Genomic DNA, 15026 nt, shown 5'->3' with positions numbered 1-15026 from the left:
GAAAAGAGACCATTGCTAGAATAAGTTTTTAAGTGTCTATTTGTAAATTAAGTTTTCAAAAAGATCTAAATTAAAATATAAAAAATCCAGAGCCCAGCTTAGCCCTAACCATGCCTGGTCTGGCCCAGCCTGGCTCTCCTAGCGCAGCCCAAACCGATCAGCTGACTCACTAATCCAATTCCAAATACCACACGAATGTACTCCACTCCATTGATCACTCATCAATCATCAATCACTGTAATGCACTATCCATCCATTAATTTTCCTCCCTTGATTCACGTCGACCGACCGAGACGGAGTCATGTCACACGGTCCTAATTTCTTTCGCCGTGTGGAAGGCATTGGATGGATCTCCCCAGCCACGGGGCAAGCGAGGGGAAAAAGGGCTCCGAGCCCACAAAGGACGAGCCGTCTATGCCATGCCATCATCATGGCAAGATCACAAACTTCACGGGGGATATATGTAATGTAGGACTAATAATAATATTGCAACAATTGTGTTTCTGCCTTTTTCGCTGTGATCATTACACGGGTCCAGCCTTTTAGGGATAACAATAGTTACCTATAACACTTGGAGGGTTGAAAATCTAGTGTGTCCTTATATACTTTATGTGTATACATCTTGGTAGGATATTTGGATTTTTTTTCAAGCCTTGTTCAGTTAGTCTCTCCAAGAGAGAGGGAATTGAGGGAATTAATTCTACATCTTAATAAGTGCGAAATAAATTACCTTAACCCTCGAAAAAAATCACCTTCAGATCCCCTCAACCTTAGCGATCAATTATCCCAGCTGAGCACATACAAAGTGGACATTCTTATGGTGCGGGTGTTTGGGTTTTCCATGTAATTAAAAAGAAAGGCCACGTGTCTGCTTGATATAAAGATCGCACGATGGGTACGTATGGGCTCGATGGTGTGTTCAAGGGTTGATGCCATGCCAAACCAACAATATTGTTGAATAATAGAGGATTAGATATTGAACACATTATATTGATCCTTGGGAGCCTGTGCATATAGGAGTACAACACTTAGTTCTCAAGTAAGCATAGAGATATACTCCCTTCGTTTTAAAATGTTTGACACCGTTGATTTTTTAGCACATGTTTGACCGTTCGTCTTATTTAAAATTTTTTGTGAAATATGTAAAATTATATGCCTACATAAAAATATATTTAACAATGAATCAAATGATAGGAAAAGAATTAATAACTACTTAAATTTTTTGAATAAGACGAACGGTTAAACATGTGCTAAAAAGTCAACGGCGTCAAACATTTCGAAACGGAGGTAGTAGATATATAGGAGATACACCACGACGTGTGAATCTCATATGTATCCATGTTTTATGCAGTCATACACCACGATGTGTGAATCTCATATGCATCCAACGTTTTATGCATCTATAGTGTATCACGTTGTCCCTTTTTCTGGATAAGGAATGATTCAAAGTTTATGATATTCGAGGTCACACACAAGTTAATTTAATAACATCAAAAAGTTTAAAAATTGTTTCAAAAACTTTTCTAAAATTGCTGATAAAAAATATTATGAGACATTGTCCCGTTAAAAAGCTTGGAAAGCGTGATCCGAATAGTCCATCTTTGCCAAACGGGTAGACGGTATCATCGCTTTGAAAACGTGGTGAGGGAGGCCCTACAGAGTCTCGAGTCTTCTAAACTCTAACACGAGATGTTTACAGTCGATTGCATTTCAGTTTGACTTTTGAACCTCTTGTGTCTGCACAGAAATTGAACCCGACAAGTGTCCTGCTAGATAGTTTCAGCCTTGATGGAAGCCACATGCTATATATAAACCAAACAAGCTAGGTTAGCGATCAAATAACCATGTCCAAGCTGGGCCAAATAGTTGCTAATCCTCTGTACCGACAGAACATGCCCCCGACACAACAACAGTTCTTGGATAGAGAAAAGAAGTTTCTCGTCCATCAATGCTAAAACAGTGAACAGTCTGACATGAAAAAACATCAAAAGATGTTGCCCAGGTAGGTCAATTCTGTGAGAAGCTAATCATTAGCATCATAGTCTCAACGGTTATCCAAGATGAAAGCTGACAGGTCAAGAATTTTGCACAGCACTGTAATATATTTACTTCGATGAATCAGAGACCCGTCGTACACATTTTGGGCCAGAAACACAGCAGATGTCAGTTAATACTAGATGGCATATATACAGTTGACATTGGAGGGAGAAGAATAAGTGTAGGTACACAAAATTGCCTCTGTGGTTTTTTATGGCAGACTTGGAGGGGAAAGTGATGGTTTGGTCACTTTTAGCTCTCCGCAATCACTGATATAAACAGTTTTTAGCGGGCGATCCCACAACGCTCGAGCAGTTTGAGCTCTTTCATCACCAATCAACTGGGCAAAATCATTGAAGAAGCGGATCCTTTCAGCTGGTTTATAGGTAGGAATAGTTGCAATGCTGGTTATAACATTCATTCCTGCACAATAAATTAAATAAACATTACGAAAAGATTAGACTAATTTAGTCGGGGGACTGTTAATGCATAACAACTATTTTCCTAAAATTAGCATATATTTACTGGGCAATCTAGTAAGTATCATAGCCAAATTGCTTCAATTGCATGCATGTTAAGAATGGCAGGATCATATGGTCTACGGTAGTCTACAATGTAGTAAAAGGAGAAAAGATATGGACTGCCTCAGGCAGAGTTTCTGCAGCACTACTACAGTTAACAGATACAATTTACGGAATAAATTTCAATACAGATAAACTCCAGAAGTAAATTAATTTATACTGAACTGATAATCTGATATTCACAAGTTTTAACCATATTCAATATGTTCATAAGACAATGTGATCTCTAAATTATTTCATAAGATGTCGGTGCCATAGTACATCTTTCACTGTACATATGCATTCCAAACAGATGAACCTAATATCTATTATCCACATGTGATAAATCTGCCACTTGGAGAAAAAAAGAAGCAGCATCAAACTATCGGCCTTAAATGTGCATCCACATCACCATTCTCAACCACATATCAGTGGAGTATGGCAATGCTACCCAACAATACATGGTCCCAAACACTTTAATGAAAGCACTATTGAGAACATAATCGTTCACCACATGATTTGACTTTTTGTATTTTATACTTTTTTCTCATTTGCTCAAGAAAAATGAGGCTAATAAAAAGATAGTAATGGCTACCTTTACATATTCACAAAAAAAATGTCATACAGTCTTTCTGTTTTATGTAATTAATATATACTTCCATGGCTATACGGAGAGTATGCTTTGTTAAGAAAAAGGGGGTTCTTCATGAAAGAAAGATAAGTGGTAGCTGATTTTTTTTTTCATACACTGACTTAATCAGAAATAGATTAAAAACCACTCGGTCCTCTTTTTTTTTGGGCAAGGAAATCAAGACAGTTCTCTATTATGCTAGAAGTATCCACTTGATTTATACTATTAACACATTAGCTCTTCTGTAAAAAATTTCAACCTTGAATTGAATGGACTGCCAATCGTGCAGAAATAATCTGATAAAAACACAAGTTGCAAGACCAAATAGTTAAAAAAAGGAATTGCGGAGAAAACAGTTTTTTTTTTTTTTGACGATGAAAACAGCAGGAGAGACTGCTACTGCGATATATTAAAACTATATAATAGTTACAAATTACATATGTACAAATTATCATGTAAAATCTTTCGAATTAGCCGCTTTCTGTTAATCTGAATCAACAATATCATCATTAATCATACAGTGGCAATACTAGTTTCCATTAAGACAACAGAAAGCAACTCGTACAAAATTGAAGCTTCATGTCAATTCCACTGGAATATATCCAATTAATACACTTGTTTAACTCAGTGCTTGAAAGTCTGTTTTAGTCGCCTATGTGTGCATGTGAATGCAGAACTTGACAATCAAAGTTGCTTATAGAAGAAGAAAAATGGATGCTTAAGAAAAAACTGTTGGTAATAATCAAATACTGAAACTGAGACTAAGTAGCTAGTTCAGTTCAAATGAGTAACACTATTACACTTCAAGTGGCAATGGGTCCTAATGACAAGCATTAGTGTGCCTCAAGTGTCATGTGAATATAAGTTATATAGTTGTATGTGCGCATGCATTTGTTGCGTCTGCCCATGCATGTGCATGAGAGCATGCCGCATGGGCATGCAGATGCAGAACGTGGGCATGTGCTTTTTTGGGGATAGAAGGGCCGTGCTTTTAAGTTCTTGATGCATAAAACTTAAATATGAACTGCTTTGTAGTTAACTACTGCCCTGGTTGTTGTTGTAAAGTTTATTAAATTACAAATCAAACTGTCAAAGCAGACATGTCAGTCTTAAATTAGCTAGAAGTAGATTCTCTTTTGGGGTGACATGTTCAGTGGCAGTATAAATCTCATTGATGAGTTGCTTGGTTTAGTTCAATCTACTTCTGATAACCACCAGAGATCTAATAAATCAGAACAGGGAAAAACAATGAAGTATGCACCAAATTTGACTATATGAGGATGATACACTCTCTGGTGTTGTTTATTGACAATGTGGCACATTGTTAGAACAAACCATGGCAGGAATTGATGATGAGTTATACTGTGGTGAAGTGCAGAGAAGAAAAAAAAAAGAATTAATCTTAGTGTGATAACCATCCTTGGTGTTGAGACAACAAAAAGGAAGAAATAAAATGACAATTTCTTTACAAGCTTATATTACTTGCAGAAATTGGTAATAATAAAACATCTAACTTTATGTTCTGCATGGATGAAGTCCTAGCCAGAATACGGACACAACTGTTTGTTATTTTGTTAATACTCATGCAAAGCTGCAAAATTTGCATTTTTTTTCTTCTCTGTTATGTACTAATGTTGATTACTTCAATGAAAACATGTTTACCTTAGCAAGTGTATATAACTATACCAAAAGGAGAATGGAAGATGTCATATAATTATACTTGACAAAAAATGAAACGGTTTGAAATACATTTTATTTTTCTCTGTTTGAACCAAAGAAAATAGATTTATGCATGAATTTAATCATGCCAACCTTGCATTAGTAGATTACGCACAGGTCAAATCCCAACTTGTTCGAGGGAAAGACATTGAAATTCTTGCAAGACAGAATTTAACACAAAGTGTGCAAGAACCATTTAGTAAAAGTTCAGAAAATGAAAGCAACTAACCTTCCAATACAGTTCCAAAGACAATGTTCTGTCCATCAAGCTCTGGGCAGGGCCCTGGTCCAGTGGTAACCAAGAATTCAACATTGTGATAATTAGGATTGAGCTTGATGTCATCATCGTCATCGTTCTGTCCAAGGCACAATGAGAGGGTGCCAGGCCTTGCATGCTTTAGTTCAAATGCTTTAGGGTCAATAGTCTCAGCATTCCTCACAAGTCCGGTGGGAGGTTGGACCTCGCCCCTGTCACGCCGAGGACCTTGGCGGCCAGCAACGAAGAACTGGCCCTGAAGGAGCTTGTGGACAAGTGTTCCCCGGTATGCAGCAGAAGTGCAAGCAGCTTTGAAGTTGGCAGTAGTGAGGGGGAGGAGTCGACCATACAAACCAAAAATTACACGACCAAGAGGTTCAGAATCAGGACATGTAGCAAGCTCAGCTCCTAAAGTGCGGTCAGAGCGAAAGTAGCTAGGGCAGACACTGAAGTCCATGAAGATCCGATCTGTGATGGTGGTATCAATGGCAGAGGTGGATGGAATGTTTGCGTCATCTAAGGCAGGGGATGATGAAGCGTATAGAAGAGAAGGGAGGACAGGGAGGAAGATGAGAGACCGTCTAGAAATTCTAGAGGATTCAATAGGTTTATGAGTATTATCATGGTTTGTTTTCGAGGGAAGAAAAAAAGCATGGTGGTTGTTGGGGTGGTGGTGGAGGCTGCTCAGGGAAACAGGGTAAGCCATGGAAGAAGTGGCCCTGGTATTTGATGAAGGCAACACCATACTGTTGCTAACTGAATTCTTCAGTTCTTGTCCTTCTGACGAAACAGCAGTAGAAAATCACTAATATCCTTCCCTGCAAATGTAATAGTTGGCTTTTGAGATATAACATTACTGAAATTCTAAAACCTACTGTTAGCCTCTTCGTTGTAGGGTCACAATTATCACTTGTGAATAATGGCAAATAGCTGACAGCCCAAACAATTACAATTTTAAAATGGAAGCTTTAATCTAATTCTCAACATACCATTCTCCGATTACTTCAAATGGAACCTGCATTGCGGTGAGGGGGTGTATGATGGTCACAGCAGGTCAGCAGCTATTCCAGAGTGAGCAAATATGGTCCTCTTAAGTAGTTGTAGTATGAGCGAGTGAATATTTCTCACCATGTCTTTGCATATCATCCATTCACGATTTTACTATAAGCAAGGTTTTTTGTTCTAAAATTTACCAGTTTCCTATAGGGCAGTTCCAACAATCAAATTCAAATCAGCATACTTTTTTTTTACATTTCCAGGCATGTTGTCTCTTCGTTTAACTAGCTCGAAATTATGTTTCAGCAATTCAAACCAGGGGCGGATCCAACTTGGGGCATGGGGGTTCGGTTGAACCCCCGAACTTTTAGGTAAACAAACAAACTGTTATTACTTGAAATAAGAGAGGTTTAAGGCTATCAAATTCACGAACGCAAGCAAATTCCAGGTCCCGGTGGGGTGGGAGAGAGAGAGAGAGAGAGAGAGAGAGATGGATCAGAAAGAGGACGCACCAGGATCCCCTCCTCCCCTCCGCTGCTCTGCTTGCCAGATGGAGATCGCCGCCCGGCCCTCCGCTCGTCTTGGCGGCGGCGCAAGGAGCGGAGGAGAACGAGAACGAGACGGGAGATTTCTTCTTTTACGCGATACTCGATTACTCCGCCCTTATCTCAATATCCCTTTTACATGGGAATTGTGCCGGCTGTTTTTTTTCGTTTTCATCAGCCGAATTTATGGCTATCAGATCCTTCAAGATTCGTGCTGGTTATGCAGGCCATCTGGTGTGAACCCATTTTGTCCCCCTATAGAAAGGCACCGCATCTGGTGCAAACCATGGTTGGCAACCTTGGAAACTCTTAATCAACACGACAGGCTCATCCGATGGCTAGGAACAAAGGTGAATTACTTTTACACTTAACCGCCCGCACTCATCCGATGCTAACCTCATTTTTTACAAATCCCCCCTCGTCACTTCGTGTGGCCGCCGCCCTCCGCCTCGCCGCTCCCTGCGTGCCTGGCCGCGAACGCGTCCCCGCCCAGCCAGCTCGACGCCGTCGCTGGCCCGCCGAGCTGCGCCTCCCGCCGTCGCCGCTCGCCGCCGCGTCCTCGTGCCCTCCCAGCCGGCTCGACGCCGTCACCGGCCCGCCGAGCTGCGCCTCTCGCCGTCGCCGCTCGCCGCCGCGGCCGCGCCCCCCCTGTGCGCCTCCACGACTCCATCCAGCCATGCGCCGCCAGCCGCTACAGGTCAGCGGCAACAGCAGGTTCGGACCGACGCCTCTGTTCTTGTTCTTGGAGGTTCGGACCGGCGGCAAGACCCTGTGCTCTTCCAGCGCTAACGAGCAGTGGACGGATGTGCAGCTTCTGATCCACACCCGTGCAGGGGCAGCGCTGGAACACAGGCACTACACATTCCCTGGCCTGCCATTCAAGATTTGTAAATTAGTGTTTCCAATTTAATTACATAGAATAGTAGAAAGATTTACCAACTGAGATTGACACTGATGTACGGATTTTGTAATCCGAAACTCTGAAGCGTGGTCGAGGCGCCGTCGGCGCACGTCTCCTCCAACCGACGGAGCCCATGGTCTCGGTGTCTCCTCCGGTAGAAGCGGAGTCCGCTGCAATGGATGTGAAGGGGGAGCGGTTGTTCAAAGGGCGGTCGCGGAGGTTGTGGTGGTCGCCGACGAGGTTTCAACGGAGACCTTCGCGGGGGATGTTGATGCAGCGCGAGGCCGTTCTCGCGGCGGGTGGCGAGGTGGCTAATCCGATCCTTGCCTGTCTGTTCCAGGAATGAAGCTAGTGACATCTGAACCACCAAGCAAGGGAGGCACACCGATCCACACAGTGAGTCAGTATAATGTCATATCTCAGAACTGATTATTGTTTCACATATGTTTTAGAAACTATTTTTAGGGGGGAATGAAATGCTTGATATGTGTAAAACATTTTGCTGGTTTGTTTGTCCAGATCTATAAGTGCGTCAACATATACCCAAATCCCATTATGAAACATTTGCATGGCATGTACATCAACAGCTCAATGTCTCTTTGCTGGCTTTTTCGTGGCCAGGATCAATCAGATTTGTGGTAAAAAATGAGTGGTAGTTTTCATTGATATAATATAACTAACGCTAAACTGTTGTGTCAATTCTTAATTGAAGTACTATGTTATTGAACACTGCGCTACTTATACTGAAATGCCATGTTCAATTTTTGCTCTGTTTGATTCGGCATTGTTTCAGGTTCTGGTAAAAAAATCACCAATAATTTTGTGATGTGCTCAGCTAGCTACACAGCCGATGATCTGGTGCCTTCAGTCTTTGACCCTGTTTGGTAGTAATATGTATTCTATGTACTTTTTTTAATGATGTATTCATTTGTGTAATTTAAATCACAAGTTCTCATGCAAAAATTCTATTGCTTAGCCTCAGGAGGACACCATGCTTGATAGTGTTAGATTGTTATAATATATAGCGCTTCCAATATTTGTAAGACAGCTTATTTTTTAGGATTCTAAGATACTTTAATTTTGTGTATTTTTCACTGATAGGAAAATAAGTACATGAGGCTGCCCTAAATTGTGCTTGCTGGGTGTTTCTACCAGCATTAAAGACAAGTTGATTCAGACCTATGTAGGATTTGTGCTCTTAAAGATGCATAATTTTTGGACAATTTGCATTGCATGTGTTCATGGATGGAAAAATCCATACTTTACATCTGTTTACTGCTCTGCTCTTGTGTTGTGAGCAATTTGTGCTGACTCACATCCTTCATGCTCCTCCTTTTCAATGCTGATGATTATTTTCCTTTTTCCTGAAGAGCTTGGTTGGCTTTTCTCTCTTTTCGAGTTAGCTTTTGTCCCCGTGAATGTAATAAGGTGGCCGATGCTTTAGCATCAATTGGTTGTAATAGCCCAGAAAATACTGTTCTCAGCTGGGATAACACTCCACCTGGTGTTGAGGATTTGGTTGTCGACGATTCTGTCGAGAATATGGGTTAATGGAAACAATTAGTTTTCCTCTAAAAAAAAAGAGCTTGGTTGGCTGTTGTTTTTGCAGTAGGTATTATCCCCGTGTGCCGCATTAAAGGCAAGTTGATTTTCTCTATCTCTGTGTTAGCAGCACACAAGATCAATCTTGTTGGGAAAGATGAGGAGATATGCATATGTAAGCTCCCCCATCCCTCCCATTACCTCTGTTGGTAATGAGTTTATGCTCTGCTAATTTTTTATCTCTTGGGGGGATAAATGCATGTTCTGGACAATGGTTGCATGGTTAAGGTGGGATGCAACCATTTTATTTTTGACTGATCCTACACTAAGTAGTTAGAATCATGTATATAAAACAATTTTTGAATTATGTTAGTTCTTTCTCCATTCACTATTCTGTTAACTGCAATCTTAACAGATTCATTTTTGTTTAATGAGGTTATATGTTAACTTTTTTTTGTCAGCAAGCATCTATTTACTAGCAATATTTGCACTAAAGCTTTACTATATCCACGGAAGCATACAAATTTCAAATAATTAGTTTCCTAAAGGTCACTGTTTAGAAGTAATTCCAAGTACTTTTACAAGTACAGTTAGCAGTTTTGTTAGCGATGAAAGCACCTAGTTTTGTCCATAGGGATTGCTAAATAACTAGTTATTTGAATTATGTAGTTTTGTCTTCTACTAAACATGGATTTGGTGAGCTACATGCCATGGATCTTCATTCTGTTTTGTTTTTGTTCCTTTTTTTTTGCCAGTTTTTAAATTTTGCAAAAAGAAGAAGAAGAAGATGATGAAGAAGAAGGTTTTGTGTCCCATTTGTGATTTTGTGTTTGTTTTTGTCCAAAATTTTTACTTTGGACAACAAAACTATTAAAACTGGTTCACTTTACTGCTTAATAGCATGAATTTCCATTCTTTCTCTCTTTATAGGAGTTGTATTTTAAGCTGAAAAGTTTTAGAGCTTTAGATTACAACACTGAAGCAAAATACTACTGACGAGTCATATGTTTTGTCTGTTGCTAACATTTGTATTTTGTCAGTAATAAGACTGCATCACCTCATAATTTTAGTGAATATCACTTAGTTTTGTTAGTTTTGTCTGAAGAAGTTATGTTGTGTCAGCGTTGTGTTTACTCTCTCAGTTTTGTTTTTTTGTATTTTTGATTTTGTGTTTGTTTTTGTCCAAAAATTTTACTTTGTAAGAAATCAGTATAGTTTCAGAAATGATGTATTTTTGTTTTTGTATATATTTTTGTTTTTTTTTGTCTTTGTTAGATTTTTATAATTTTGGTACATATTAATCAGTTTATCGCTTATTTAGGTCATAGCCTAACCACTGGAAATCGTTCAAAATTCCGTTGTTTGCTTGCCATAAAAATCTCTCAATTCTAACGTCCATGCTTTTGTCAAAAACAGTCTTATGTCAAATAATACTTATAAGGTGCATGTTTATCTAATGCTATGACAGAAAAAAGCCTTGGTATCTAATTCATATATCAAATAATCCTTGTAAGATGCATATTTTTGTGGTCTGAACTTCTGATGCTCCTATACTATAGCTTTGTATTTTTTTTATTGTATAGCTCCTATACTATATGCTCCTATAGGCTTATCTGTATGTAAACCTCTGTATGTAAAGTTCTATTGGTCATTTATTTTCAGTTTCAATAATTATAGTTCTGTCATCTTAACTTTTTTTTGGGTTCACAGGCTGTTGACTCCTCCAGAAACACCACTATTTGTTTTTGTGATAAATTTTTCACTACTGCATCTCTGTGCAGAAGTTACACATTGTTTTTAGATTTCTATTTGGTAGCTTTGGTAAGCATGCATAGCAGTGCATTGCAGCAGCCATGCAACAGGCAGGCTGGCAGGGCGTCTAAATCAGAGATGAAGCCCATTTTTATCACTCTGAATATGTTGGACGATTTTTATGAGTTTTTTTTTGCTAGCTGATGCTTGATGGGGCTCTCTGCAATGCATCACTACATTGTACATTTTTGTGTGCCCTGATGTGTGCACCCTGATGGATTTATGAATGTGTGTACCATGTACATATGCCTATCTGTACACCCTTTTCTTTGCATGTGTGTGTCCTGATGGATTTTGTAAATGTGTGTGCTCTATGATTATACTGTAGCATATGTAGCAGTGTTTTTATCCCAGAAAACAAATAGCCTATGATTATACTTATGCGTGAATGATTTGTATGTATGCCATGCATACAAAACAGTCTGTATGAATGATTTGTATTGTATGTAAGTTTCTAAACTTAATAGTTATAAAAGCCGTGGGCCATGGGCTGTCGTGGGCTGTATCACTGATATAATTGATTTATTCTAGTATTGGGCTTTTTTCAATCATGTGGTGGGTTGTGGGATATGAGCACACGAACCAGTGGGTTGTGGGCTACAAGGGTTTCTGGGTTATCACAAATAAGATGATGTGGGCTGTGGCCCAACAAAAAAAAAGGACAAAAAACAGAGACAATATTTTTGTGCATGACGCCATCTAGCGTCATCGATACAGAGACCCTTTGTACGGTAGTACCAAAAAAAAGCCGCTGAGATACAAATTTTTTTTCAACCGGATTGTACATAGACAGTCCCTATTTTTATTTACTACTCCTTCCTCCCAAAATAAATGCAGTTTTACACGGTTCATATCTAACGTTTAACCTTTTGTCTTATTTGAAATTTTTTTATGATTAGTATTTTTGTTTTTATTAGATGATAAAACATGAATAATATTTTACATTTGACTAATTTATTTTAACTTTTTCATTAACTTTTCAAAGATGGGCGTTCAAAAGTTCGACACGAATTTTCACGGTTGCACTTATTTTGGGACATAGGTAGTATTTTAAAACTAGCTAGTGCTATTTCTTTATATAACTGGTAACCCACGTATAATCAATATTTAGGGAAAAATTAAGTGATTGTGTCGACAACAAATTCCTCATACCACCAGCAACCGCTAACTGCCACTCTACGCACCGCTATCACCGCTCTTTCTCCATGAGCCACCATCGTTCCTTCCATTTGCCTTTACATGCGCATACTTACCCTCTAGTAACAAACATGTCTTTTTGTCCTTCCCTATCATGATGCGCACTATTGTTATGGTTGCCGTTGAGGTCAGGGATGTCGGGCTTGCAGGGACTTTAGGAGGCAGGAGCTGACCTGACGAAGAGGGAAGGCGCTATATATCCAGGCTCCTTCTTGCTAGATCTATCGGTTATCCAACTATCGGAGGGAAAAAGAAAATGGAGAGAGAGAGAGAGTTAATATGCAGAGTGATTACTGAGTCACCGGATTTGGATATGGATAGAATATGGTGGTCCAAATTGAATGTAAAGTTAGCTATTGTGTAAATGAAAATAATGGTTAAAGGATAATATTATATGAAAACTTTTAAAAATTTTCAAGAATATATAGTATGGATTGTAATTCACTCCATTTGTCCCAAAAAAAAACGAATCTAGAACTGGTGTGGCACATTCTAGTACAACAAATCTGAACATATGCATGTCTAGATTCGTTTTACTAGGAAGTGTCATATCCAGTCCTAGATTGGTTTTTTATGGAACGAAGGGAGTACTTTTTTTTCTCTAGCACAATTAAAGATAATTGTCCATTACCCGATAGTCTTGTGATATGCTAAGTATGGTTGGGCCGGTGTACTTAGCTACAACTAATAGTCTCATGATATGTTGATGCATGACGACATAGACTTCTACTAACACGGGCTTATTAATTATGGTTAGATAGATTCCGCTAAAAGATGATAAAAATAATACCATCATTTTTGCTCAATAATAAAGCATTCGACTATGGTCTTCTTTTCTCATTGCATTATACATGATGACTACATTAGTACGTATTTCCGTAATTCTTTCATATTGTTTTTTATTTTCTACATATATGTTAATTTGGACTAATATTATTTTCGTAATTAAATAGATAATAAATCATTTTCCATATTTCTCCTATAAAATGAGAATAGGGCATTTTATAATTTGAAAATTATATTATAAGTGTATGTGAAAAGACCTTAACGTCGCCTAGAGGGGGGGTGAATAGGCGTTCCTAAAAATTATCACAACTTCATAGCATATTAGAATGATGAGAACTTTCGGTTCAAATAGGAACTTCCGATATCAGATTGGAAGTTCCGGTCTCAACCGAAAAATTCGGCGGATAATGGAATAAAACACTAGTTATGAACTTGTAGCTCAAATAAACAAAATGTATACGAATCAAAAGGTGACAAATAAGGTATCTAAACAAGATATAAGGTCACCAACTAAATCAATTAAGCATGCAAGTAGATCGGGTAAAAACAAGCTCAAGCACAATATGAGAGAATGCACAAATGGGCAAGCCAAGAGAGGAGACGCATGATTTGTTTCCCGAAGTTCGGATCCACGGATCCTACGTCTCCGTTGAGGAGCCACAAGGGCCGGGCCTATTTCAACCCTTTCCTCACGAGGTTGCACAAATGCACTCCTCGGTTTCACTCTTGATTTCTTCCCTTGCGGAGGCGAAATCGAAGCCTTCACAAACTTTCCGTAGCACACCACAACCTTGGGTGCTCACCGGCAACGCCTAAACGTCTAGGAGACCTTAGTCCCCAAGAGTAACAAACACAATCGAAGATTTGCTTGCTATGAACTCAAGTGCTCAAAGTATGGAGTGAAGCTCACTAGCTCTCAACTTCTCAATCACTCAATCCAACCCTTTCCCCTTCTCAAATCCCTCTCACAAAGAGGCACCACAAAGGATGGAGTGAATCTCACTAGCTCTCAACTCCTCACTCTCTCAATCCAACTCTCTCCCCTTCTCAAACCCCCCTCACAAAGAGGCACCACAAAGGTAAGGCAATGGGGATGGCTATTTGGCTTTGGATGTGTCTAATGTTGCCTAAGAACACTAGCCACTCAAAGGAGGAGTGGAGGAGTTTATATACCCGAGCCCCTCAAAAACTAGCCGTTGGAGACCAAGACTGTAATTTTCGGAGTTTCCGAAAAGCATTTTCGGACAAGTCCGAAAATCTACAGAAGCAAATATCATATTCGCAGCCATTTTCGGAATGTCCGAAAATTTTCGAATTTTCCGATAATTTTTCGGACTTTCCGAAAAACACAGAGTAAAACGACTATAACTTTTCGCTCAGGAGTCGGTTTTTGATGATCTTGGACTCTATGGAAAGCTCACCCAGAGGACTACCCAACTCAACCAAAAACAAGGTCTAAAACCACTCAAAGGATAGGTTAAAGCTTGGGTTTCTCTCAAGGTAGCACTATGATAGGTCACTTTGAGCACCGAGACATACACAAACACCTCGACGTTGCATCCCTCTTAATAATACGGCATTCCTAAACTCAAATGTAAATAAGAAGAGAATTATACCATTAGGAATGTCTTTTTTTCATCTTTCTTTCATTGTCTTGAGGGACGCCAATGCCGATACCGTTTCACCATATATTCTTCAAATGATTGATGCGGTTACTTGTAGCTTCAAATGGTCTCGCACGGTCCATCATGATAAAGCCGTCGCTCGCCCTTCACCACCAGATTTGGTTCTTTAGCGCCAAGCCCCTTGCTTGTCCTTCACCGCCGCATGGTCCATCGTGACCGAGCATCGCTTGCCCTTCACCGTCTTTGCCATAATAGCCACTTCGTATCACACATCTTCAATATCTTCACTCTGTCATTCTTGGTGTTGTTAGGTGTAATGATACCACTTGAGCATAAACACTTTTGTAATCCTTGGGACCTATTTCTTTCATTTAACTCAATAAAATTATTAGTCCCAATGATCCGGTTGTCAACCTCCA

At 39.4% G+C, this 15026-nt stretch overlaps 1 protein-coding gene, 1 long non-coding RNA gene and 1 other non-coding gene across 3 annotated transcripts; 1 reads left to right on the top strand and 2 right to left on the bottom strand.

Moving 5' to 3' along the window:
* Positions 1-2082: 2082 nt before the first annotated feature.
* LOC4345190 (peptidyl-prolyl cis-trans isomerase CYP28, chloroplastic) lies at positions 2083-6853 on the bottom strand. The gene is made up of 3 exons (XM_015795282.3): positions 6712-6853; positions 5177-6021; positions 2083-2460 (listed from the first exon to the last, which is right to left on the bottom strand). Exons 2-3 carry the CDS (start codon positions 5946-5948, stop codon positions 2249-2251), a joined length of 984 nt encoding a protein of 327 aa, XP_015650768.1. The 5' UTR covers positions 5949-6021; positions 6712-6853; the 3' UTR covers positions 2083-2248.
* Positions 6854-7134: 281 nt separating this feature from the next.
* Positions 7135-8183, top strand: LOC107282074 (uncharacterized). The gene is made up of 3 exons (XR_010734465.1): positions 7135-7458; positions 7556-7596; positions 7731-8183. It is a non-coding gene; the product is annotated as an uncharacterized protein (transcript).
* Positions 7442-7825, bottom strand: LOC136351397 (uncharacterized). Its single transcript, XR_010734466.1, has 2 exons — positions 7681-7825; positions 7442-7615 (listed from the first exon to the last, which is right to left on the bottom strand). It is a non-coding gene; the product is annotated as an uncharacterized lncRNA (long non-coding RNA).
* Positions 8184-15026: the final 6843 nt, after the last annotated feature.

This window comes from Oryza sativa, chromosome 8, assembly GCF_034140825.1.
Source record: "Oryza sativa Japonica Group chromosome 8, ASM3414082v1".
NCBI lineage: Eukaryota > Viridiplantae > Streptophyta > Magnoliopsida > Poales > Poaceae > Oryza > Oryza sativa.
The sequence above is the reverse complement of the archived record's forward strand: the minus strand, read 5'-3'. Positions and strand labels throughout refer to the sequence as shown.

What these genes read in the sequence shown, in the direction of transcription:
- LOC4345190 (XM_015795282.3), bottom strand. Translation starts at nt 5,948, where the DNA reads ATGGTGTTGCCTTCATCAAATACCAGGGCCACTTCTTCCATGGCTTAC. An exon ending in CTTTGGAACTGTATTGGAAG is followed by an intron (nt 2,461 to 5,176) that starts GTTAGTTGCTTT and finishes TTTATTGTGCAG; the next exon opens with GAATGAATGTTATAACCAGC.